Raw genomic sequence first — 25,149 nt, 5'->3', positions numbered from 1 at the left:
TGTCCCTGTAGCAGTGACAGGTGGAGGGGGTTTGGGGAGGGGAGGGTGTGGTGGGACAATAGGTTAAGGGCCTGTCAATCAAAAGGAAATGGGGGTTATATGGAAAAGCACTTAACAGAACAGTTGGTTAATTGAGACCTGAAAGTGTACCAGTAGTAGTGAGAGGCGGTGCATTTTCTGAGGGGGAGTGGAGTGGGAGGGGGTGGTGGGGAATAATAGGTTAAGTACAGTGACATGGAAAACCACTTTGCAGAACAATAGGTTAAGTACCTGTCTATCAAAGGAGAACAACAGGTCTACCCCTGAGTGTAATCCTGCCATTGATCTAGGCAACCCGCACTAACAAAATTGCGCCAGAAACGGCCTAGTCCCACTACATTCGACTACTTTCTGTGTCTCATAACCTAATCTAAATCCCTCAACATCCCCGATTTAATTCGACTGTATTTCATTATTATTGTCTTGCAATTGTTGATATTCATCTTATAACTCTCTTTTCAACTATTGCTTCCTTTTCACGCCTTTTGATTCTTATGAATGTAGTCTGGTTTGTGTACAAGTTGTACATAAATTTTCGCTCCCTGTATTTTATCGCTGCTACCTACAAAATTATAAAGAGTGTAGAGTCCTCATTGCCAAAAGCTTTCTGTAAATCTACAAATGTTATAAACATATCAATGTCTTCCCGTGACCTACCTTCTAAGATAAGACATAGGATTGGTATTGCCTTGCATGCTCCTACACTTCTCCATGACCGAAACTTTTCTTCCCCTGAGATCGACTGGTTCAACTGGCTCTGAGCACTATGGGACTTAACAGATGTGGTCATCAGTCCCCTAGAACTTAGAACTACTTAAACCTAACTAACCTAAGGACATCACACACATCCATGCCTGAGGCAGGATTCGAACCTGCGACCGTAGCAGTCGCGCGGTTCCGGACTGCGCGCCTAGAACCGCGAGACCACCGCGGCCGGCCCCCTGAGATCGGCTTCTTCCAGTTTTTCCCTTCTGATGACAATAATATGTGTCAATATTTTTCAACTATGACTTATTAAAGTAGTTGTTAGGCAATTGCACCTGTAATAGCAATCAATGTTATAGTTAGTTACTATCGATAATGCTACTTATCGAGAATTATTATCGAAGTACAGGTATCATCATATAAGAGCCAGTAATTATACGCAAAAAACGCATCTAATCGTTACATGTACATATGTACTTATCCAGCAGGTGCTGTTTATAACTTTCCAAAATGTGTATAAGCCGGCCGAAGTGGCCGAGCGGTTCTAGGCGCTACAGTCTGGAACCGCGCGACCGCTACGGTCGCAGGTTCGAATCCTGCCTCGGGCATGGATGTGTGTGATGTCCTTAGGTTAGTTAGGTTTAAGTTGTTCTAAGTTCTAGGGGACTGATGACCTCAGAAGTTAAGTCCCATAGTGCTCAGAGCCATTTGAACCATTTTTAAAATGTGTTTAAAGAGTAGACTGTCAACACGTGGAAAGGACGCATGATTCATAGCAATCCGATGTGTTTAGTGTTGGACCAGATGTGCATTTATACCTGTACGCCTTGTGCCCCATCGCCGTGTGCCTGTATCTGTCGCACACTCAAGAAGAAGCCAGCCTTTAGCTGCAACCCTCTTTCTCGTCATTTGCACATGCGTCATTCCATTCCCATCTAGAGAGAATCATGCACGCTGTTACAGTAAATGTCGCTGCGGTCGGTATATTTTGAGACAAAGACGAATTCGTAGAAATAATTTCAAGTATTGAGATAATTAATAACTTTTGCATGATGCATGTGTGAGCGTAGTTGAAAAGATAAAGATGGCGACGAGTTTACTGTTTAACAATTGTAGTCGTTATTTCTAAGTAATGCTTCAACTGAATCGTTTAACAGAGAGAGGTAGCATAACAAAGCAGCAAACATACAGAGCTGTGGACAGGTCCACGAAGTGTGCATAAAGTGTGTGACCGATGTACATGCAATAAATCTTTTGGTGACCAAGGACGTTGTACTGAACAACATTACATAAGTTTTTATGCCAATTGCAGACTAATAATTATAGCTATTACGAGATGTTTGTTTTTAGGTTGGGTGGTATCTCCGCATAGGCGTGGCAAGAGCAAGCTATTAACGCTTATTCTCCCCTGGGCAGTAGGTCAGGTGTTGATGTGTTCATGCGTGAACACAAATCGAGTAGTCTATACTGGCATGTGTAGTCCACTTAGTGGTGCAGTTACGACCATGCAGAAAACATTATTTGTGACTTATTTGTGCAAAGACTGTTCGATGTAGTGAAAAAAACCAACACACAGGTGTGTACACATATTAAGGTATTACATACAAAAACATCTGCATTTATACCTGTTACAGCCTGTATATCTCCCCTACTGAAATGTTCAGACTCAAGCACTTGCGCAGAGAGACCCGTGCACTCAAAAATCAGAGACTTGCTTGACTTCGCAACGTTGCAGGGGTCATTTGTCTCTTTGTGGAACAGCCACATGCACCTAGTATGTGCAGAAAGTTGCACTGGTGTGAAAACACCTTTAAACAGTTACGGCACCATATGACGGATGAAAGTCCCGAACGAGTAGTCCTGTGTCCACGTAAGCAATAAAACATTTGAATTAATAATATTATATATCTGGTCGCGGCGATAAACAGAGCTAGATCTAGCTCACAAACAAAGAAGAATCGATATGACTCAAAGTGTAACAAGTTTATATTTTGTTCTTATATCATAGTCGAGGATGTTGCGTTTTGAATTGGCCGACCACTACTTTTGAGCCAGGTTATGTCGCGCTCCATTCCCATTATGACCGTGAGAGTTGTTTTCCCATGTCGCGTCACGTAAGTAGTGGACTGGTTTCTATATATACAGGGTGAGTCACCTAACACTACCGCTGGATATATTTCGTAAACCACATCAAATACTGACGAATCGATTCCACAGACCGAACGTGAGGAGAGGGGTTAGTGTAACTGGTTAATGCAAACCATAAAAAAATGCACGGAAGTATGTTTTTTAACACAAACCTACGTTTTTTTAAATGGAACCCCGTTAGTTTTGTTAGCACATCTGAACATATAAACAAAAACGTAATCAGTGTCGTGTTTTGCATTGTCAAATGTTAATTACATCCGGAGATATTGTAACCCAAAGTTGACGCTTGAGTACCACTTCTCCGCTGTTCGATCGTGTGTATCGGAGAGCACCGAATTACGTAGGCATCCAAAGGGAACGGTGATGGACCTTAGGTACAGAAGAGACTGGAACAGCACATTACGTCCACATGCTAATACCTTTTCATTGGTCTTTTTCACTGACGCACATGTACATTACCATGAGGGGTGAGGTACACGTACACACGTGGTTTCCGTTTTCAATTACGGAGTGGAATAGAGTGTGTCCCGACATGTCAGGCCAATAGATGTTCAATGTGGTGGCCATCATTTGCTGCACACAGTTGCAATCTCTGGCGTAATGAATGTCGTACACGCCGCAGTACATCTGGTGTAATGTCGCCGCAGGCTGCCATAATACGTTGTTTCATATCCTCTGGGGTTGTAGGCACATCACGGTACACATTCTCCTTTAACGTACCCCACAGAAAGAAGTCCAGAGGTGTAAGATCAGGAGAACGGGCTGGCCAATTTATGCGTCCTCCACGTCCTATGAAACGCCCGTCGAACATCCTGTCAAGGGTCAACCTAGTGTTAATTGCGGAATGTGCAGGTGCACCATCATGCTGATACCACATACGTTGACGCGTTTCCAGTGGGACACACTCTATTCCACTTCGTAATTGAAAACGGAAACCACGTGTGTACGTTTACCTCACCCCTCATGGTAATGTACATGTGCGTCAGTGAAAAAGAGCAGTAAAAAGGTGTTAGCATGTGGACGTAATGTGCAGTTCCAGTCTCTTCTGTACCTAAGGTCCATCACCGTTCCTTTTGGATCCCCACGTAATTCGGTGCTCTCCGATACATACGATCGAACAGCGGAGAAGTGGTACTCAAGCGTCAACTTTAGGTTACAGTATCTCCGGATGTAATTAACATTTTACAATGTAACAAACGGCACTGATTACGTATTTGTTTATATGTTCAGATGTGCTAACAAAACTAACGGGGTTCCATTTAAAAAAAACGTAGGTTTGTGTTAAAAAACATACTTCCGTGCATTTTTTTATGGTTTGTATTAACCAATTACAGTAGCCCCTCTCCTCACGTTCGGTCTGTGGAATCGATTCGTCAGTATTTGATGTGGTTTACGAAATATATCCAGCGGTAACGTTAGGTGACTCACCCTGTATGCAACACCAAATATCTTTCCACCAAGGTTATTGTATTCGAAGACCGTATTCGAAACTTCATCGTTGTCAACGGGACATTAAACTGTAAACCCCCCGAGATGTAGATGCACACCAATACATTGAAAAAACAGCTGACTTATCGAGCTTCCCTCGTGGACAACAATGTTCACAGACATATCTTTAAACACTGATTGCGGTTGTTAATCGGCAACTAAAAGACTATGAGTTTAGCTTAATGTTTATGGCCGCAAGCAGTTCCAGAACACCATTAATTCAAATGTTTTTATCGCTTATGTCTGTATTGCACTTTGCGTCTATCATTTGGTGCCTTATTTGTTTAAATATAACACAACAAACATTTGTATAACATAAAATGAAGCCTATCCTAACTTAACATATAGAAGCAGTCTATTTGTTATTTCTGATATCTGTTATTTTTTTAACAGCAGCTGGGTAGATTCAACTGATGTTGCTAATTTAGTATACCGACTGTGAGATAACATTTTATACAAATGTCTGTAAATGACGTGATATAGAGCACACAGATGTGTTCTGCGTTAGACGTTTACTGCTGCGATAAACATATAGCTACGTTTTCGTCGCCGTCACGGACACAGAAGAGTCGATATGGCTCACAGGGTAAGAAGTTTAGATTTTAACATCGTGTCAACGCCGAGATATTTATAGATGCAGTACTTGCACGGAATGGACAAGGTAATTATGAAAAATACATTATGGAGGCTTGTCGGGATTTGAATCCTGCTTTCCAGCTACGAGTCCAATGCTTTAATCGTCTCCCATTTCGATCGGTTCGATGCCCGTAGATGACGTGTTTTTGAGGTGCTATTCACTAAAAGACGAGATGGTAGATGGAAGAAGGGAGAAAGGAAGATTAGAGTGAATCATCCAGGCAATTAAGAGTCCAACCACAACTCTGACTGCGCAATTACAGGAAAAGAATTCAACGTAGTCTCGCATTAAGGAACCATATTGAAATGCCACTCAAGTATTTTAGGGATTGTATTGAAAGTCTAAATCACGGTTGCCGGAAGAAATTTGAATCCCTCCAGAACAAGAGTCCATTGTCTTGTAATTTATACTGCACGGTGTCATGGAATATCTGGAGGAGAAGGCGTAAAAACGGTAACAGGTGTAATTATGGGCACTTCTTCCCAAAGAGGTATGGGAGATGTGGTTGACTGGTGGCCATGATTGTACACGGTACCGCATGCTGATATGCGAATTCGTGTTTGATCTAGGCTGCAAACATTTGGAGAGTATGGAAATCGTTTTCTTTCCATGTATTTATGCTTAGTTTAAAGTAACTTCACAGTGATATCCGGAAAATTAGTCACCCACGTCTTTGCCGGCCGTTGTGGCCGAGCGGTTCTAGGCGCTTCAGTCCGGAACCGCGCTGCTGCTACGGTCGCAGCTTCCAATCCTGCCTCGGGCATGGATGTGTGTGGTGTTTAGGTTAGTTAGGTTTAAGTAGTTCTAAGTCTAGGGGACTGATGGCGTCACATGTTGAGTCCCATAGTGTTCAGAGCCACTTAAACTATTTTTTCACCTACGTCTTTGGGTTATATGTGACAGGGCGATCTTGCGTATGAGGGGTCGGTGTAAATATTGACTCTCATTTAAATATCAAAATATTCCATGGGGACTTCAAATGCAGTTTCTCTGTTCGACACATCTCCTGTCCCCAATATTAAGAAGATAATCTCCACACGGGAAAGCAAAGCACTAGCGTTATGACTGAACGCCATACAAGAATCTGTTGACCGAATCGCTTGATTGGTTGACATAAGTGCTGTCAGCAAGAGGTCGTTGAGTTTTTCTGGTACTGGCCAGAGTGGAGGGCTGGTAAGACCAAAGGACTTCAGAAAAAAAAATCCATCTACGAAACGGTACGATTTTTCATCAGATTCCTGCAACTCTCTCCTTGTGGACAGCGCTAGTGACCTTAACAACAACAGTGAGGATACAACAGACATAAGGGACGCAACATGCACATTTGGTGATGAAAAGTTCTTTCAAGGCATTTGTGGAGAGTTGTGGTTTCAATGTATGATAGATTGCGCCCGAGCTGAAAGAGCCATTTAAGTTGGTGATTTCTGGAAATATGTGTCGATTCTGTTGTCATTTAAAATGCTTAAATAAACATGCTGCTCCTTGTACACTAGCATACTGTTTTGTAACGTTTTATCCAGCTTTATTAAAACATTTTAAAAAACTATGACTTTTTAGTGTACATCTTATATTGGCACCTGATTATTTTTATTGCTGTTTTGCAAGCTTTTCGTGAAACTTCGTTTTCTAATAGAAATAACTAATGTTATTCATTTTTTGCCTCCTGTCACTGAATAAAAATGTTATATTTGTTAGTGAAAGCAAAACAAAGTACCTTTAAGCCAAAAATAAAAGAGAGTGTCCATATTAAAACTTGTCCTCTGCACGTGTGCAAATAGGAAAACTTGTTCGTAATTTTGTTCAATGTTATTGCCAATACTACCAAAACAGACATTTTGTCTTCGGGTCTGAAACTTCTTAGTATTGTTACTGCTACGTTTAGACAAAAAATTTCAAATGTGCTTGATTTATGTAATAGTTACAGTAAGACGTAACGAGGAAGGCCACTGCAGTATCAAATTAATTTCCATCCATCATACTATTGTAGTGGAATAAAAATTACATTTAATTACCGATGCACAGGAAGCATGTTTCACTGTCTTTCTTTTCTATCGTCACATGACGAAGACAACACTGTACTTTCCACAGACTGTCATCACAGTTACCCACAATGGGACGGTTACAGTTAAGACAGCTGATAGTCAAGTAGAAAACCATTCATGAGGCTGTAAGCCATATGGAGTTTTTATCATGTTTCATATTACTGTTATTACTTTATGTTATGACTGTAAATGCTATAATTTAATAATATTTATTGGCTTTGACTTTAGCCGTTGAAATTTGATATTAATATTTTGTTTTCTGGAGGAAATACTAGTGATTAAAATTAATGATCTGTTAGCATACTCTGGCTCATCGCTATCTGTGTCGGTGTCGTCGGCTGTTTTCTGCTGAGCGCTTCCACCTGGCACCGCTACCAGGAGAACCCTACAGTCATTTCCATGGAACGAGACTACCAAGAATGGAATACATCATTTCCTGCAGCTACACTCTGCCCACGAATGGCACCCAATGATAGAAAGGTGCAAGCACTCTCAGCCAAGTACGTAAATCATTGAAAAATGCTAGTTTTATACGTGGCAATGTCTGTTAATGAGTGGGAACACATATTGTTTTACATAGCTGTTATACGAGAGCAGAGTGATACGTCTCAGGTTGGCACAAAGGTGATACCGATTTCAACGAAATTTTGTTTGTGCTATGTTGCTCAGTAACGTAAGTATAGTTTTATGTATATCAATTCTTAAGGTAGTCGTGTTGTCTTCTTTCGTTCAAATAAATAAATAAGTATACCGTGCCATCCTACAGACAGCAGTTTTGATAGTTTCTTGTCCACAAAAAATCGTCTAAAACTGGGGTTCTATAAGCAGCGTCCTCCTATATTCTTAACAGTTATGCAATTATTATTATTATTATTATTATTATTACTATCGTTATTATTATTTACAAGCCTTACACATCATGAAAGTTCGCTGCACGTTGATCCATACAGATTTTTTCAGTTTCAACATTTTGTTTACGGGGAACGTGCAACTTCATTAAATTTCTTAAAGCGTTCATTAACGATTCTGATAACGTTTGCAGTACTTATATTAGGTGGCTAGTTTCAAACCTTACTGGTTCATTTTCAAATCTAGCCTACTGAGGCTACAAAAACAGTACACATTTGTCAGTGAACAGTGAATGCAAAAGTGGAATTACAATAAATAGTTCAAATGTAAGAGAAATTAATTGTAAATTATGTCGGGTCATGAAGTCTGCATCTGAATGGTGCTGTAATTCACAGTGGCGCTATATGAAAAAATTGTTCATGCAGCATGCATGCCCAGTGACGCAAAATTGTTTCGAATTACGTAAAATGCTTGAATATTCGTAATTCAGTATCTTAATAATAAACATCAAAGTTGCAACATATACACTCCTGGAAATGGAAGAAAGAACACATTGACACCGGTGTGTCAGACCCACCATACTTGCTACAGACACTGCGAGAGGGCTGTACAAGCAATGATCACACGCACGGCACAGCGGACACACCAGGAACCGCGGTGTTGGCCGTCGAATGGCGCTAGCTGCGCAGCATTTGTGCACCGCCGCCGTCAGTGTCAGCCAGTTTGCCGTGGTACACGGAGCTCCATCGCAGTCTTTAACACTGGTAGCATGCCGCGACAGCGTGGACGTGAACCGTATGTGCAGTTGACGGACTTTGAGCGAGGGCGTATAGTGGGCATGCGGGAGGCCGGGTGGACGTACCGCCGAATTGCTCAACACGTGGGGCGTGAGGTCTCTACAGTACATCGATGTTGTCGCCAGTGGTCGGTGGAAGGTGCACGTGCCCGTCGACCTGGGACCGGACCGCAGCGACGCACGGATGCACGCCAAGACCGTAGGATCCTACGCAGTGCCGTAGGGGACCGCACCGCCACTTCCCAGCAAATTAGGGACACTGTTGCTCCTGGGGTATCGGCGAGGACCATTCGCAACCGTCTCCATGAAGCTGGGCTACGGTCCCGCACACCGTTAGGCCGTCTTCCGCTCACGCCCCAACATCGTGCAGCCCGCCTCCAGTGGTGTCGCGACAGGCGTGAATGGAGGGACGAATGGAGACGTGTCGTCTTCAGCGATGAGAGTCGCTTCTGCCTTGGTGCCAATGATGGTCGTATGCGTGTTTGGCGCCGTGCAGGTGAGCGCCACAATCAGGACTGCATACGACCGAGGCACACAGGGCCAACACCCGGCATCATGGTGTGGGGAGCGATCTCCTACACTGGCCGTACACCACTGGTGATCGTCGAGGGGACACTGAATAGTGCACCGTACATCCAAACCGTCATCGAACCCATCGTTCTACCATTCCTAGACCGGCAAGGGAACTTGCTGTTCCAACAGGACAATGCACGTCCGCATGTATCCCGTGCTACCCAACGTGCTCTAGAAGGTGTAAGTCAACTACCCTGGCCAGCAAGATCTCCGGATCTGTCCCCCATTGAGCATGTTTGGGACTGGATGAAGCGTCGTCTCACGTGGTCTGCACGTCCAGCACGAACTCTGGTCCAACTGAGGCGCCAGGTGGAAATGGCATGGCAAGCCGTTCCACAGGACTACATCCAGCATCTCTACGATCGTCTCCATGGGAGAATAGAAGCCTGCATTGCTGCGAAAGGTGGATATACACTGTACTAGTGCCGACATTGTGCATGCTCTGTTGCCTGTGTCTATGTGCCTGTGGTTCTGTCAGTGTGATCATGTGATGTATCTGATCCCAGGAATGTGTCAATAAATTTTCCCCTTCCTGGGACAATGAATTCACGGTGTTCTTATTTCAATTTCCAGGAGTGTACTTTAAAAATGTTGCCATAATGAATATCACTGTCCGCGTGTGCCTCTTACCACCTCAAAATCAAAAAGTGGAAGTCAACTTAGCCAACAGCAATAGGGAACTTATGATAGCGCTAGTGTCGCCCCATGTACAACAGCAAGTCCGCAGCCAATGGGCGTGTCGCGTTTTAAATGCGGATGGGCCTAAGAACCTTCATTAAACTTGACATCAGTACAATGAATGACACCAATGTACAAGTATCACGTAAATACAAATACTAGTGCCGCGTGTACACGTTACATATTTGAACATAACAGAAACATTTCATGTTCAGATCAATGGGTGCATCGATTTAAAATGGGGGCATCGCGGCGTCTTTGTTAACCAGTCACATTTAATAGAAAGTACAATAAAACTAATAAAAATCACATTTGTTGCTCCATTACAAGTCTTGAGTCATACACACAGATGGTTATCTTCCAAAAGTCTACATACTTAAATAGTATGCATAAACAAAATATTTAAAAAAACATTACATATCGCTTGCTTAGGTAATAGATTTTCTATAGAACAGTTACATAGTCCTACTAAAACAGGGTCTCGTGGCACATAATCATTACGACATCTCATCATGCGCGACAACATTGAAATCGCCGTACTCATGGTGCGTATCCTTTCATGTGAGTCCTGCTGTAAATGAGGGAGGACGAATACTGAAATACGGATACTCAAACATTTTACATAATTCTAAACAATTTTGCGTCACTGGTCATGCATGCTGCATGAACAATCTTTTTCATATAGCGCCCCTATGAATTACGGCACCAGTCAGATACAAACTTAATGACCTGACATAATTTACTAACTGGACGTGCTAATCAAATTACAGGTGCACTAAAGTACATCCCTACCAAACACTGTTTCAAATTCAAGAATCATGATCTGACATATTTGCTGGCTTGAAAAGTATATCTAATGACAGATTACGTTCAATTGATATGATGTCCACTAAAAAGCCCTCTCGTACGACACAGTGTGCTACGTTCATACAGCGGGCAGTATTTTCTATTTATTCGCTGTGAGATCATCATACATCATTTTGGGTGCCTTATGCAGTATTTAAAAATTGAAAAGGCCAGTATGCGTAGCCTGCAAGTGAAAGACTGCATACCGTCAAGTAAAAAACGAAATAAAATAAAATTAAAATTAAGAAATAAAATGTAAGAAGTCAAGAAATAAAATTTTAAAAATCAGACCATTGAGTGCAACTTCAGCGTACGAGCCCTTCTGCACGTCATCTATACACTTTATTTTAAAACCATATAATAACAGAGATCGTGCCATTAATACCTTGGCCGCTGTTAGTGTCCTTACCATCTCGCAGTTATGGGGAAATGGCACTGGCTTCCCAGAATGAATGATAAAGTAACTGGTTTATTTAATGGGCGTTCAGTGAAATGTCCATATGTGACTAAATACTGGGTAAGTGCAGAGTCCTTTCGTTACAGTGATCTTGCCCATGTGCATGGTATTAAGTAGGTTCAAGAAATCACGAAAACAGAAGTCACTACAAGCCCCAAGTCAATTTGGGGAGCGTGATTATACGATGATAAGCTCTAGTTGGTCAACCGACACGTCCACTTATAGAATCACTATCCTTACTGTAGCCAATAGTTTTTTGTCCAGCCCCCAAGACAGCTATGGGGAGTGTAACCATAACAAACGTATAAAGTAATCGGACTAATGTGTTAATATTCAGCCATCGTATGGCTATGTAAATAGTTAAAGCACAACATCTATATACGCAGTGTTATTAACGACTTACGGGTAGCCGGCCGGTGTGGCCGTGTGGTTCTAGGCGCTTCAATTTGGAACCGCGTGACCGCTACGGTCGCAGGTTGGAATCCTGCCTCGGGCATGGATGTGTGTGGTGTCCTTAGGTTAGTTAGGTTTAAGTAGTTCTAAGTTCTAGGGGACTGATGACCTCAGATGTGGAGTCCCATAGTGCTCAGAGCCATTTGAACCATTTTGAACTTACGGGTACATAGTTCGCAAAAATGAGTTTTTACTTGAACTATTGTTCTGCAAAACTTTAAAATGTAATATAAAATCTTCTGTCACTTTATGCTGCTAACTAATGGTTTGCAACAAAGCTGTGATCCTTTGCTTGTCGTCGCCAGCAGATGATGGGACAGCAGTCAGGCCCACACGCAACCATCTTTACCAACTACCAAAGTGAAACAGCCAATCACATCCCAGTATTTTACTGGCCATTAACATGACACAACCAATCCCCATCTTTGTTCTCCATAACTCCCATTTGTCAGTGAACATATTTCGATTATTGCATTGAACTGGAACACGGCATAGTGTCGATATTACAGAACATTTATAAAAAGTTGTAAGTGCATACACACACACACACACACACACACACACACACACACACAAATACACACACAATATTTATGTCTATGTTAGTACTACATCTAACCTGACGTCAAAAACATAACGGTGAAGTCTGAAAGTAAGTGTCAAAATGGTATTTCCATGTTTAAATTGTTCTATAACTGTACAAAACACATGTGCTCTGCTAGTTTATAACATGCTAAGAAGGTAGTTCACAGTTCCTCAAAACTCTATTTCAGGCTACCTTACTGGTGGTACAAAGATTGACATTTCTTCATCAGATGTTTTAGAAGCTTTTAATTAATGCACCACCACACCAAGCACCAATTTAGGTGGGAAGAAGATAATGTATAACGTTCTGTACAAGAACAATATAATCAGTGTTACTGACTGGCTAATATATGTCTCTTATTTTTTGCTCATGTTTATCACGTTTATCCACTGACATTAGCCTACATTAGCTGACACTTTATCACAACAAACTATTCTAAAAATGGTGCAATTTGACGAGATAGTTAATGTTCTATTTTACCTAAACTGTATATTTTAGCAATACATAAGTACATAATGCAGGAGAGATAAAACGTAAAAACAACACAACACTTTCTAAGAAAATGATTGATAAAGTCCTACACGGAGAGTAAAGTTCAATATCTCGAAAATATTACATTTTGCACCAAAATAAAATTGTTGGTCGAAATACATAACGGTTTCTAGCAAAAAACATATGCAAATTGCTTAGCATAATATGCAAATATAATTACGAATCTCTGATTGGAAACAAAGATTTAATCTTTGCGTCAAAATAAAACTGTCTGAATTTTATCCATTACTGTCGGTGTTGCTTCTATGACTGTATTATTTTTGTGAAATAAAAACACAACCACCACAACGTGTATGATGCATGTTAAGCCCTGAGGGCTCGTCTTTGGTTACCCGATTGGTCAACATCATTTTTCGAATTAGGTAACCAGTGGTCTTGTTAAGAAGATGCATATATAATACAAAGTGACAAACTGTGACTACAATTTTGGCAAAAAAAATTTGAAAAAGATTCTGGTCACAATGTGCTACTTTGTAATGTACCCATGTACTCTCAACAGCACCAACAGTAACTTAAAGTCAAAACATGAAGTAGACTGTTCTTGTGCCTGAAGATGAGCCCCAAGACTTCAAATGCGTCATGCATTGATATAAAACTCGCGATTTTTGACTGAAGTTTTTTTTATTTTCATAAAATTCTCCTGTTATTTGTCAAAATATGCACACATTTCGAGTACAAAATGCATATCGTATACTGCAGTAATTTAATTTTTCTGTAACATTTAAAAAGTACATATGATTTTAAGAAACCAAGAAATTACTTTATTATTTATCAAATTATGTAAAAATTAATTCTATAATATTAGAAAACACATAGCTTTACTACTGATATAACTTGCATATTAAAATGCATTGTTGGTGAGAATACGTCCATCTTTGTAATACCTTTTTAGGAAACCCAAAATTATATGTATTGTTTATCGAAATACATGAAATTTTGTTCTATAACATTATAAATCACGCATGGCATTATTGCTGATATAACTTACAGGTAAGGCTGGACTTCTCGAAAAGCATAGTTCAACTGTTGTGCCACAATTAACCCAAAAATTTTCAATACTATTTCTTTTTATGTTGTAGAACACTTTGTCTACAAGTCAAAAAGTTTTAATTTTTTATAACATGTGACCCAAGTCATTGACCTACCCATCATGTCACAATCCAGAATGGCAGCATGCACACCCCCTTCTCTGTCACGTAACAAGCCATGGCCCCTTCCCCCTCCCACATCTCTTCAGCCAATCAGAATCCAAGATGGGAGATGTAATCCCTCTGTGCTAGTGAGAAATTAAAAAAAAGGATCCAAGATGGTAGAAGTAGCCCAGTTGTGGGTTGTAACCACTCCCTGCCCTCTTCTGTCCACACCCTTCTCCTCACCTTTCCATTTTATTGACAAGTACAGCTTAACCTGCAACACTGGCAGTGTTCTCATGAGTATTTTGACATATGATACACATATTTTAGATGTGGAAATATTTAATTTATCAAGTGTGGTACAGTAATCAAACTACAGTCATTAAGACGTGGGATGTATGGAGAATAAGGATGGGAACTGCCTGTTTCTTTTCAATGGGCGGGAAAATACTGGGATATGATTGGCTCTTTCATTTTAATTGCCAGTAAATATGGATATACCTTTGCATATATGTATGTATTCTTTGGAATAATAGTTGAATAGTCTTCAGCAATTACGTATTCCCGGTCTTCAATAACATTGCATAAGCGAACGTTCGTCCTAAATACTTATAGTGAGTTGTAAATGTATTATGACATTGAAAGGCTCCATAATACACTGAACTGCATATCTCAGTGTTTTTTTGTGATATATCTGTTTGAAATTCTGTAGTAGACAAAATATTTCTTGCCTTCAAAGCACTCTGGCTGATCTGTTTCCAATAGAGAGATATGGCTTAGACTGGAGAAGAAAAATAGCGTCAAATGGGGTATACAGAACAAGATGGTGGTTGGTGGTGGTGGTTCTGTGGTACATACTGACTGGCTGTTTCGTTTTAATGGGCTGTGATTGGATGAGACTGTAGTGGAGGGGAGGGCAAGGAGTGGGGTGGACAGAAGGGAGGTTGATGTTTTTTTGAGGTCACTACACACTGTCTCTCCGAATCGATATTGAATTCCTGCTTAGAAGAGTCCAATGACACGAAAGCAAAGTAACAGTTGAATGGTTACGTAGGGGATGACATAGTGTTGTAGCCCCTCCCTGATGTTTATTCGATTTGTACATTGGACAGGCAATAAGGAAAACACATGAGAAATATGAAAAGAGAATAAAGGTTCAGGGAGAAAAAAATAAAACCTTTGAGGATTACCGATAACGTCGTAACTTTGTCACCCACGGCAAAGGATGTGGGAGAGCCACTGAATGGAACGGTTGCGTCTCGAATTAGATAATAATGTGAACATCAACAAAAGTAAAGCAGGTGTAATGGAATTTAGTCGAATTAAATCAGACGATACTGGCCGAATAAAATTAGGAGCGGAGAAATTAAAAGTAGCAGATATGATTTGCTATTTCGGCAGTAAAATAGCGGATGACAGCCGGCTAAACAATAGGTAAGCATTCAAGGGGGTACAGCAATGTCTCCCTCTGTTCTAGTTTCATTAGGGAATATGGAGAAAATTATCTTATAGGCTATAATGATGATTTTTTGTTTTATTAATTACAATTTAATTGCACTTAGGTGCAGCATTTTCAGTATTTATTTGCACAAAAAGGTGTGACATGTTGTCTTTTATCCTTTACAAATCACACTTATAGAACACTAAATATCTTTCCACCACTACTGTTGACAGAGCATAATAATATGCCGATCAGGACTGATAACCTTAGCAATTAAGTCCCATAAAAAAAAACAAAAAAAATATATGCCGATCATGTTAACAAAATTAACTTAAGGTCGTCACCAGGGTTTCAGTACTTGTTACTCAGCCAGAAACGGAATATTGGAAGACGGAATATAACAGGAGTGCGTTATCAGAAGATGATTGTTCTCTTGGCGACTGTAGTTGAATGAGCATGGCAATCGGCTGGCATCATCTCTTGCTGGCGGTATAGTTGCGTACTCTCCTCTACTGCAAACCATACGGGTTCCTATAGCTGGCCAAAAGAAGTGCTGCGGGCGTCTCAGCACCTTCTGGTCCAATGATAACATCTGTGGCGGCTTTCAAGGGCTGCCTAAAGCTGCAGGCACAGTGGCACCGGCACTGGAAAAGAACCGTTCACTCTTTCCTCAGTTAGCACACAAGTTTTACCAATACATCAGATGCAGAGAGAAACGTTCTGTTACATACTCGAGATGATTCGTGGTGACACTGAAAAGCAAGATTACAAACACATTTCCCAACTTCTAATAAATTCAGCAAATAAACATATGGCAATCAACCTGAAATGGCTGACATTCGTTACTCGTGTGAAAGACAAACAAAATTCTTAGAGTAAAATAGTCTGAGCAAAACCACCTCGCATAACAGATTCACCGCCCTACTGGCATAGAAACATCAGCAAAAAGGAATAACAATTCGTAAGCAGATAATGCCCCTGCTATAGTAGAAAATAGATCCACTACAGTAACTTTAAACAACAGAATTAACATAAGCCACCTTTCTTAACTGAACATATAATTTTTTGAGGTTATGATCGAGACCTATAATTTTCGATATAGAGTTTGCCCGAGTAGCATTAAGTGTAGACACGAAGCTGAAAAGGCTAGAGAGTCACATAAATTCATAATATAATAATCGATAACGTTCAATCAATTGTTAGTAAATTTTTAAATTTTTAGAAAGCGATTTTATCCAAAAGGCAATGAATTCAGACGATGGATTCCGAGTGCGATTACACTACGGACTTTTGCTAACACTGTGGTGAGTGATGAATAAATGTTTCGTAAAACTTGCCAGAATTAGAATCAGTCAGTTCACCTTTCCTCTATAAATCAGGTTCCCACATGCTAACACACGACAATATCACCAACACGCAACCCAGCACAATACAGTTCAATGAGCATCCGTGGGACGTGGTTTGACTTAATAATGTAGCTGTGTTTTATGCTAAATGTATTTAATCAGCGTTAAATGTCACAGAACAATAGGTCTAGCTTGTTTGCAAGGAGGATCTATATGCCGACGACATCCAACTGTACATAAGTGCAAGCCCCAAGAACATTGCTGACGCAGTAGCGAGTATGAACGCAGATCTTTGCTCTGTTTCTCGATGGGCACAGAACCTAGGTCTGAAACTAAACCCCAAGAAATCCCAGGTCATACTTATATCTCATCCAAAGTTAATCAGTCGGCACTTTCGCGAAACAGTCCCTCAAATACTCCTCAATGGTACCCAACTACCATACCAAAAAACAGTAAAAGACCTTGGAATAATCTTGGATGAACACCTAAACTGGGAAGAACAAACAGTCACAGCTTGCCGGAAATCGCTCTCCTCCCTACATGCAATTCAAAAATTCAGAAAAATATTTCCAACCCATGTTGAACAAAAATTAGTCCAAACACTAGTCTTGCCTAATCTTTACTACTGTGATGTAGTTCAACATGGCACAAATAATGAAAATTCGAGATGCCTCGAGCTAGTGATGAATGCTTGTGTTAGATACGTATGCAACATACGGTTGTATGATCATATCAGTCCTTCATACTCCCAGCTAGGTTGGATACGCCCACATAAGGCGCGCGATCTCCACACGATGTGCTTACTTCATCGATTTCTTAGCCACTGGTGCCCCCAATACTTATCTTCTCACATTAAACACCTATCATCATTCCACAACCGCAATACGAGATCGGATACGTCTAGCATCTTGGCTGTACCTTTACATAACACAAAATCTTTCTCCGTGTCATTCTCCATCTCAGCCATACGACTATGGAACGCGCTCCCCTGTGATCTGCGTCTTATCCAAAACCACTCAACATTCAAGAGGGAACTTAAGACTTACATATTAGGGACGGTATAGCCACCATTGTTGTGCCCCCCCTCATCTTTTTCTTTCTCCTCTCCATCATAGCTTCGAATTTTACCATTCTATTTCTCTTCCTCTAACCTATCTACCTCTTCTATATCTCTTTCACCCCATTCCATCGTCTTATGTCTCTGCTTGATGAGAATAACTCACAAGCTGCAAGAATATAACGAGAAAATTCCCAACTAGCAATAGGACTGACACTCATAAAAGAAAAATATGTTTACTTTCATGTACATAGTCATTATTATTATTATTATTATCATTATTATTATTTTTATTATTCTTGATTGTTATAATTATTTTTTGATTGTTATAATTATCATTGTACTACTTTTATAATCTCTATTTTTTTCTTTAACATTAATACTATATAACATGTTATATGTCCTAATTTTCTGTAGACACTGAAATTTGTTGAATCTGAGTATGCCTGGTTAGGTGTAAGAGAGGGCCTGAAGGCCCTAATCTTGCCAGGTAAAATAAATGCATAAATAAATAAAATAAATAAATAAAATAAGTTTCAGATAATTTTTAACTGTGTTTCTTTTCAAAGAATCAACATAACATTCAAAAATCTTAAATAACGTGGGGGAATACACTGATTAAAATATTTTCCAAAGCAGAAGACACTGAAGCCGATGAAGGTAAGTTTGGAGAATTGTAATGTCACTAAATATAAACAAAAAACAAAATAATAAAAATAAAACAACACAAAAATAAAATCACCGCCTTGCAATTTCTGTAGTGTTTGAAGAAATGCCAACGAACAGTGTTATTGTTTATAAGAATAACCTGTTATGTGTCTTTTCCTACGTTCTAGTTTGAGCACAAGGGCTTTTAAAGCTGCTTCGTTCTTAACGCAGCTAACTCAAGTATCCTACGGAGCAAACATGAATAATTTACCATTAGATCCTGATCATAAATTCCATCCCGAAGAATACTTAAATCTAATATATGCGGTATGTAAAAATTGAATTATTTAAGGTTTTTCCACAAGGTATTTTCAATACAGAAATGCCTTTTTCTCTTTCCAGGTCACTAATAGTTTTGGTTACAGTATAGGGACTAACGTGGGCGCGAGTATTCCGTTTCTTATTCAGCATACTAGTGAAATGGGAATTTGTTATACTTACAATACGAACGTCGCACAGTATAACTCCAAACCGTAAGTAGTGAATTGCTAGTGGTTGTAGTTTCCTGAACATGAACTTACTTTGGTTCTTATCCTTGTTTCTTGTGAGATGAAGCGATGCACTTAGAGCTCCCTGTTTGTATTTGCTCTTTTCGCTCTGTCGAAAGGTACTGGGACGCTAACAACTGGACGCTGCACCACCCTCTGAATCTGATAAGCGGCAACGAGCTAGACGGCGACCTGTTTTCGCAGATCATGAACATGCATGAACCATCGATTGTGCGTAATTTACTAAAGATCACTTATTTTACGAATAAAAATTAATTCTAAGTTTAAGACCTCGTCATTTTTTACATTTACTTCATTAAGGAGTTAATATTTCAAAATGTTTGCTTATCGTAGCTAACAAACACTATCGTTCCATGTCCATTTCTTGTTCACCCTTGTTACCGTGGAGGCGGAAGAGCCGGAGATGGCTACTTAAAACGGTAATAGTAAAGTTTTATTACTAAAATTATAGCTTCTAAGGCGAAAATTTATGGTGAGGGCCAGTTCCGGAGCCAATGTGCTGCAGGAATATACAAAAATCTGTCACTTAATTTCTTTCAGTTCCATTGATAGGCCTAACAAAATAAAACACGGCACAACATTTAGCAAGCTTTTATTTTAGCCATCGGCGTTCCACCAAGTAGTGTTCCTAATGATCGCAACATGGCCTTGACGTTAAGTTCTATTTTGTATCTCGCTGTCAGAAGAAAAAATTCTACAAGCGCTGCACGCATTCTTCGCTATGCAGTATGACGTCACCGGTTGGAGGGAGTATCATGAGCAGAGTTTCGTGATAGCAGTGCACGATGTTGTTGAATCTGTGACAGCTGTGCAGGATGTTGGTCAAGCTGTCACTGCTGTGTACGATGCTAGTGATGCTGTGACTGATCCTGCTGAAACTGTGACTGCAGCGCACAATGTTGTTGAATCTGTGACAGCTGTGTAGGATGTTGGTCAAGCTGTCAGTGCTGTGTACGATGCTAGTGATGCTGTGACTGATCCTGCTGAAACTGTGACTGCAGCACACGATGTTGTTGAATCTCTGACAGCTGTGCAGGATTTTGGTCAAGCTGTACCTATTTTTCAACCATATATGTTTGAAGTACAAAACTGAAAATAAGAAAACCCTGAAGATTTCACTCATTTAAACTGGTGGTCATGATGAATCGAAGAATGGCTTCGGTGGTGGTGAAGTTGATATAATACTGCAGAGAATGTTGACACAGAAATAGCCATCATTATACTGCAGGTGGTATGTCGAGGGGGTGACGACCGACTCCAACTAAACTGTAAGAAACACAAAGCAGTAACAGACATTGGCTGCAAGCGGGCATTGAATTGAAATCAATGGGGAAAGTTGAAAATTTGTGATAGACTGGGATTCGAACTAGCGTCTCCCGCTTACTAGGCAGATGATCTCACCACTTTTTTTTCTTTTCTTTTATTCCTTAGACCTCTTCTACTTCAGGCGTTGGCTCCTATCACCCGTACTCCTCCTGAAAATCTATCTAATCTAAAAACAAAAACAAAGCTAGCGCCACCGCCACTTTAACAATAAAAGCTAACTAGGACGGTTGTTTGCCGCCACTTCAGACTCCGCCCACGGACAAAAATGAAATACGCCTCTGAACGTTTTATTTAAAAAAAGAAAAGGATAAAGGAAGGGGTACAATACTTTTATTATACTTTATTTGTTTTCATTTTTTCTTTTTTTCTTATTTTTAATCCTTTTTTTCTATCTGTTTTTTATTTTATTTTTTTTATCTTCTTTCGGCGGTGTCCACAGCAGCCAGATGGCTGGATGCCCAGGTCGTCTTCTCGTTCAGCGAGGGTGAAACACCCTATAATTACTGTTCCGTTGATGTGTCTCATCAGTCCATCATGTGCTACACCTCAGTCTCTTCTCACATCTGGTACACCCCCATGGTTTGGAGGGCGTGTAAACAACGACTCCAAGTAATTCGCAAAGAGCGAACCATACGGCGCTTTGCACAGTAAAACCGTGTAGTTGCTCGTTAACTAATGCAAAAAATCTAACAACCCTGCAACGCTCTCACTAAAAAAGTATGACAATGCCGTACCCTTAACCAACACCGTGGCGTTGTGACGAGTAGCAGGGAAGTAAGTGACGTCGGGATGGATCAGTTCGGTGGGCTCTACGGACTGAGGCGTCCGTCGCAGCAACAATGCCAACATGCGCCGTGTGAGGAGCCAGCAGTCGGCAGCCGTACCACAAACGAAACGGTGCCTGTCGGTGTCGACAGCGGCATGGGGCAAAGAGGATACTCGGTAAGATGTGTCATGTTAAACGTTGTCGCGTGGGGAATTTTTCAGTCGCTATAACATACCACAGCTTCCCTGGGAAGGAAAGGCGAGTGTATATTACTCCACACCCGCCTCCAGTCAACCGCCGAATGGCAGCGTTCAATCTCATTAGCAGGCAGCGTCCGTTGAAAGTAGCGGTAGAAGTCCTTGGTTCTAGGAACCCGCGTGGTCGGTATGACATCCAACAGATAATTCATGTCGACCAGATAGGTGCGAATGTGACACAGTGCTGGCGTGATATACCGAACAGGAATTAGCGGCCGGAGGGACTGAGCCACCATCTCCTGAATCAGTGTACCAGGGAAAGTGCCCTTGTCCGAAGTACGTAGGCGATGCATCGTCCGCAGGAAGAGAGCGCGCTCCCTGTTGTTTACGTTTAGCATTCCAATGCCGCCTGCATGTGTGGGAAACGTTAGCGTCTCGTAACGGTTCTTGAACACCCTACCCTCGCTGACGAAATGGGCGCCTGGAACTTGGCAGCTACCGTAACCGCCATTGGGAGAACGTGTGTGTAATGATTGAGTTTCTGAGCGAGGTAGACGTTGACAAAATGTACCAGATTGATCAAGTCAAGTGTTCGAAAATTATGGAGACGAACTTGCGTGCAGATCACATTAAGTAGTCTGCGATACGTATCTGCTGCTGTACGCTGCACATTGCCACGGAAAGTCACTCCCAAACATTTCATCGCTAGGACTTTCGCAATGGGCACTCATATTCAATCCTCTGCCCACATCCATGTAGTGCGACATTCGCAGGTTGATACGGCTCCTGGCTACCTCGCCGTGTCGCTAAAACCACGTGATCGCCGTACTTATATCTTCTGCCGACCTCGCCAAGAAAACTACATCGTCCGCATAGGTACAACATTTAAGATGCGCATTGCGGAGGCGAATGCCCTCCAAACGCCGTCGTAGACCATAAAGTGCAGGCTCGAGGGCAACGGCGAAGATAAAGGTTGACGGAGGACATCCTCAAAAGTTAACAGTGACGAGCGGTTGCCATTGACCAGGACTGTGGAAGGGGTTCCGTGGATGAGGCGGAGAACCACACCTGCCGATATTGGGGACAGTCCTATCTTCTCTAAAACAGCCTGCAAGAAATGGTGATCAAATGCGTGGTCTAGATCAACTGCCACGAGGGCGCCTTATACAGGGTGAGTCACCTAACATTACCGCTGGATATATTTCGTAAACCATATCAAATACTGACGAATCGATTCCACAGACCGAACGTGAGGACAGGGGCTAGTGTAATTTGTTAATACAAACCAAAAAAAAATGGACGGAAGTATGTTTTTTAACACAAACCTACGTTTTTTTAAATGGAACCACGTTAGTTTTGTTAGCACATCTGAACATATAAACAAATACGTAATCAGTGCCGTTTGTTGCATTGTAAAATGTTAATTACATCTGGAGATATTGTAACCTAAAGTTGACGCTTGAGTACCACTCCGCCGCTGTTCGATCGTGTGTATCGGAGAGCACCGAATTTCGTAGGGATCCAGAGGGAACGGTGATGGACCTTAGGTACAGAAGAGACTGGAACAGCACATTACGTCCATATGCTAACACCTTTTTATTGGTCTTTTTCACTGACGCACATGTACATTACCATGAGGGGTGAGGTAAACGTACACACGTGGTTTCCGTTTTCAATTACGGAGTGGAATAGAGTGTGTCCCGACATGTTAGGCCAATAGATGTTCAATGTGGTGGCCATCATTTGCTGCACACAATTGCAATATCTGGCGTAATGAATGTCGTACACGCCGCAGTACATCTGGTGTAATGTCGCCGCAGGCTGCCACAGTACGTTGTTTCATATCCTCTGGGGTTGTAGGCACATCACGGTACACATTCTCCTTTAACGTACCCCACAGAAAGAAGTCCAGAGGTATAAGATCAGGAGAAGAGGCTGGCCAATTTATGCGTCCTCCACGTCCTATGAAACGCCCGTCGAACATCCTGTCAAGGGTCAGCCTAGTGTTAATTGCGGAATGTGCAGGTACACCATCATGCTGATACCACATACGTCGACGCGTTTCCAGTGGGACATTGTCGAGCAACGTGTACGTGTGTACATGTACCTCATCCCTCATGGTAATGTACATGTGCGTCAGTGAAAAAGACCAATAAAAAGGTGTTAGCATGTGGGCGTAATGTGCTATTCCAGTCTCTTCTGTACCTATGGTCCATCACCGTTCCCTTTGGATCCCTACGTAATTCGGTGCTCTCCGATACACACGATCGAACAGCGGAAGAGTGGTACTCAAGCGTCAACTTTAGGTTACAATATCTCCGGATGTAATTAACATTTTACAATGCAACAAACGGCACTGATTACGTATTTGTTTTTATGTTCAGATGTGCTAACAAAACTAACGTGGTTCCATTTTAAAAAACGTACGTTTGTGTTAAAAAACATACTTCCGTGTATTTTTGCATGGTTTGTATTAAACAATTACACTAGCCCCTCTCCTCACGTTCGGTCTGTGGAATCGGTTCGTCAGTATTTGATGTGGTTTACGAAATATATCCAGCGGTAACGTTAGGTGACTCACCCTGTATGTGGCATGCCGACATGAGCGCCACCACATCTCTATTCGAGCTTAACGCCGTGTGTATATTACTGCCACCTCCCAGACATGTTTGGTCGGCATGAATGGCATTTCTGGCAACAGCGAGGAGGCGAGCACGAAGAATGCGGGCGAACAGCCTGTAATCCGAATTCACTAACATCAACGGCTGGAAGTCTTGGATTCTGCACCCCCTATTTGGTTTTGGCACAGAGATGATCATGCCCTCCGGAAATTCGGGAGGGTCGCGAAAGTCCGGATCCAGGAGTTCACAGCACATCTACCATCAAACTTCCCCCATCAGGTCAGAGAAGGTGCTATAAAATTCAAGCGGAAGACCATGAGGTCCAGAGGAATTGCTTCTCGCGCCCCGTGGCAGGGCTATGTGCATTTCTTCCCACGTGATGGCCTCCAAGAACGTGGCGTCGCCTTGCGCCATACCCGAAGGTGGCAAGACGTGCAGGACGTCCGCATTGTCATTGTCACGCCGTTGATCTGCTAGATAGAGAGTGCGGTAATAATCTATGAGGGCACGGGAGATGGCGTTGTGTGTGTCTGCGCGTTGCCCGTTTGCAGGCATAGCTGCCGTGATGAGTCCTCTCTTATGATGTTCCCGTTCTCTGACGATGTGGTAAAGAGAAGCACGTTCCTCTGGGATGGAATCTTGCAGCGTCGCTCGAACCCGCGTGCCGTCCAATCTGTCAGCTGTGATCTGCAGAAGCCGTGCTTGGGTGCGGTTGACGATCATTTGGCGCTCTGGCCAAGGTCGTTGCAACACTAGTTCTCGCAAGACCGTTTAGTGACACTCAAAGGTCGATTGCAGCCAAAATGCCCTGTCTCGTCCATACGCCATGAGCGTGCGACGAAGAGCTGGTTTGGCGCAGTATGCCCACCATCGTGTTGTGGAATCATAGGTATGGCGCTGTCGCTTACATTTGTGCCAGGTAGCACTGACAGCTACACGGCATCCCTCTTCCCGGAGAATGTTAACGTTAAAGAGTCCAAGGACCTTTACTACGACTCGTCTGTTGTCGTGGCAGAGTCACGGCGCAGATGAAGGCCTGATGGTCGGTGAATGCAGTGGGCCACAGATCAGCACCGACAGTCGCTGCCGAAGACCTCAGGAGACGTAAATCCTGTCCAACCAGCTGGCCGAGTGGCTGGTGAAGTGTGTATATCCGCGTCGGTCACCGTGGATTAGTGTCTATATATCATGCAAAG

General features: G+C 41.8%; 1 protein-coding gene across 1 annotated transcript in view; it reads left to right on the top strand.

The window, feature by feature from the left end:
• LOC126471298 (uncharacterized) overlaps positions 1-25,149 on the top strand; it is a 146,589-nt gene that overhangs the window by 46,293 nt on the left and 75,147 nt on the right. Inside the window, exons 3-6 of the mRNA XM_050099418.1 lie at positions 7,359-7,559; positions 18,663-18,801; positions 18,877-19,007; positions 19,142-19,253. Coding sequence (XP_049955375.1) covers positions 7,359-7,559; positions 18,663-18,801; positions 18,877-19,007; positions 19,142-19,253 — 583 coding nt within the window. The remainder of the gene's footprint in view (positions 1-7,358; positions 7,560-18,662; positions 18,802-18,876; positions 19,008-19,141; positions 19,254-25,149) is intronic.

This window comes from Schistocerca serialis, chromosome 3 (genome assembly GCF_023864345.2).
Source record: "Schistocerca serialis cubense isolate TAMUIC-IGC-003099 chromosome 3, iqSchSeri2.2, whole genome shotgun sequence".
Classification (NCBI taxonomy): Eukaryota; Metazoa; Arthropoda; class Insecta; order Orthoptera; family Acrididae; genus Schistocerca; species Schistocerca serialis.
Note: the sequence above shows the minus strand (reverse complement) of the source record. Positions and strands in the feature narration are given on the sequence as shown.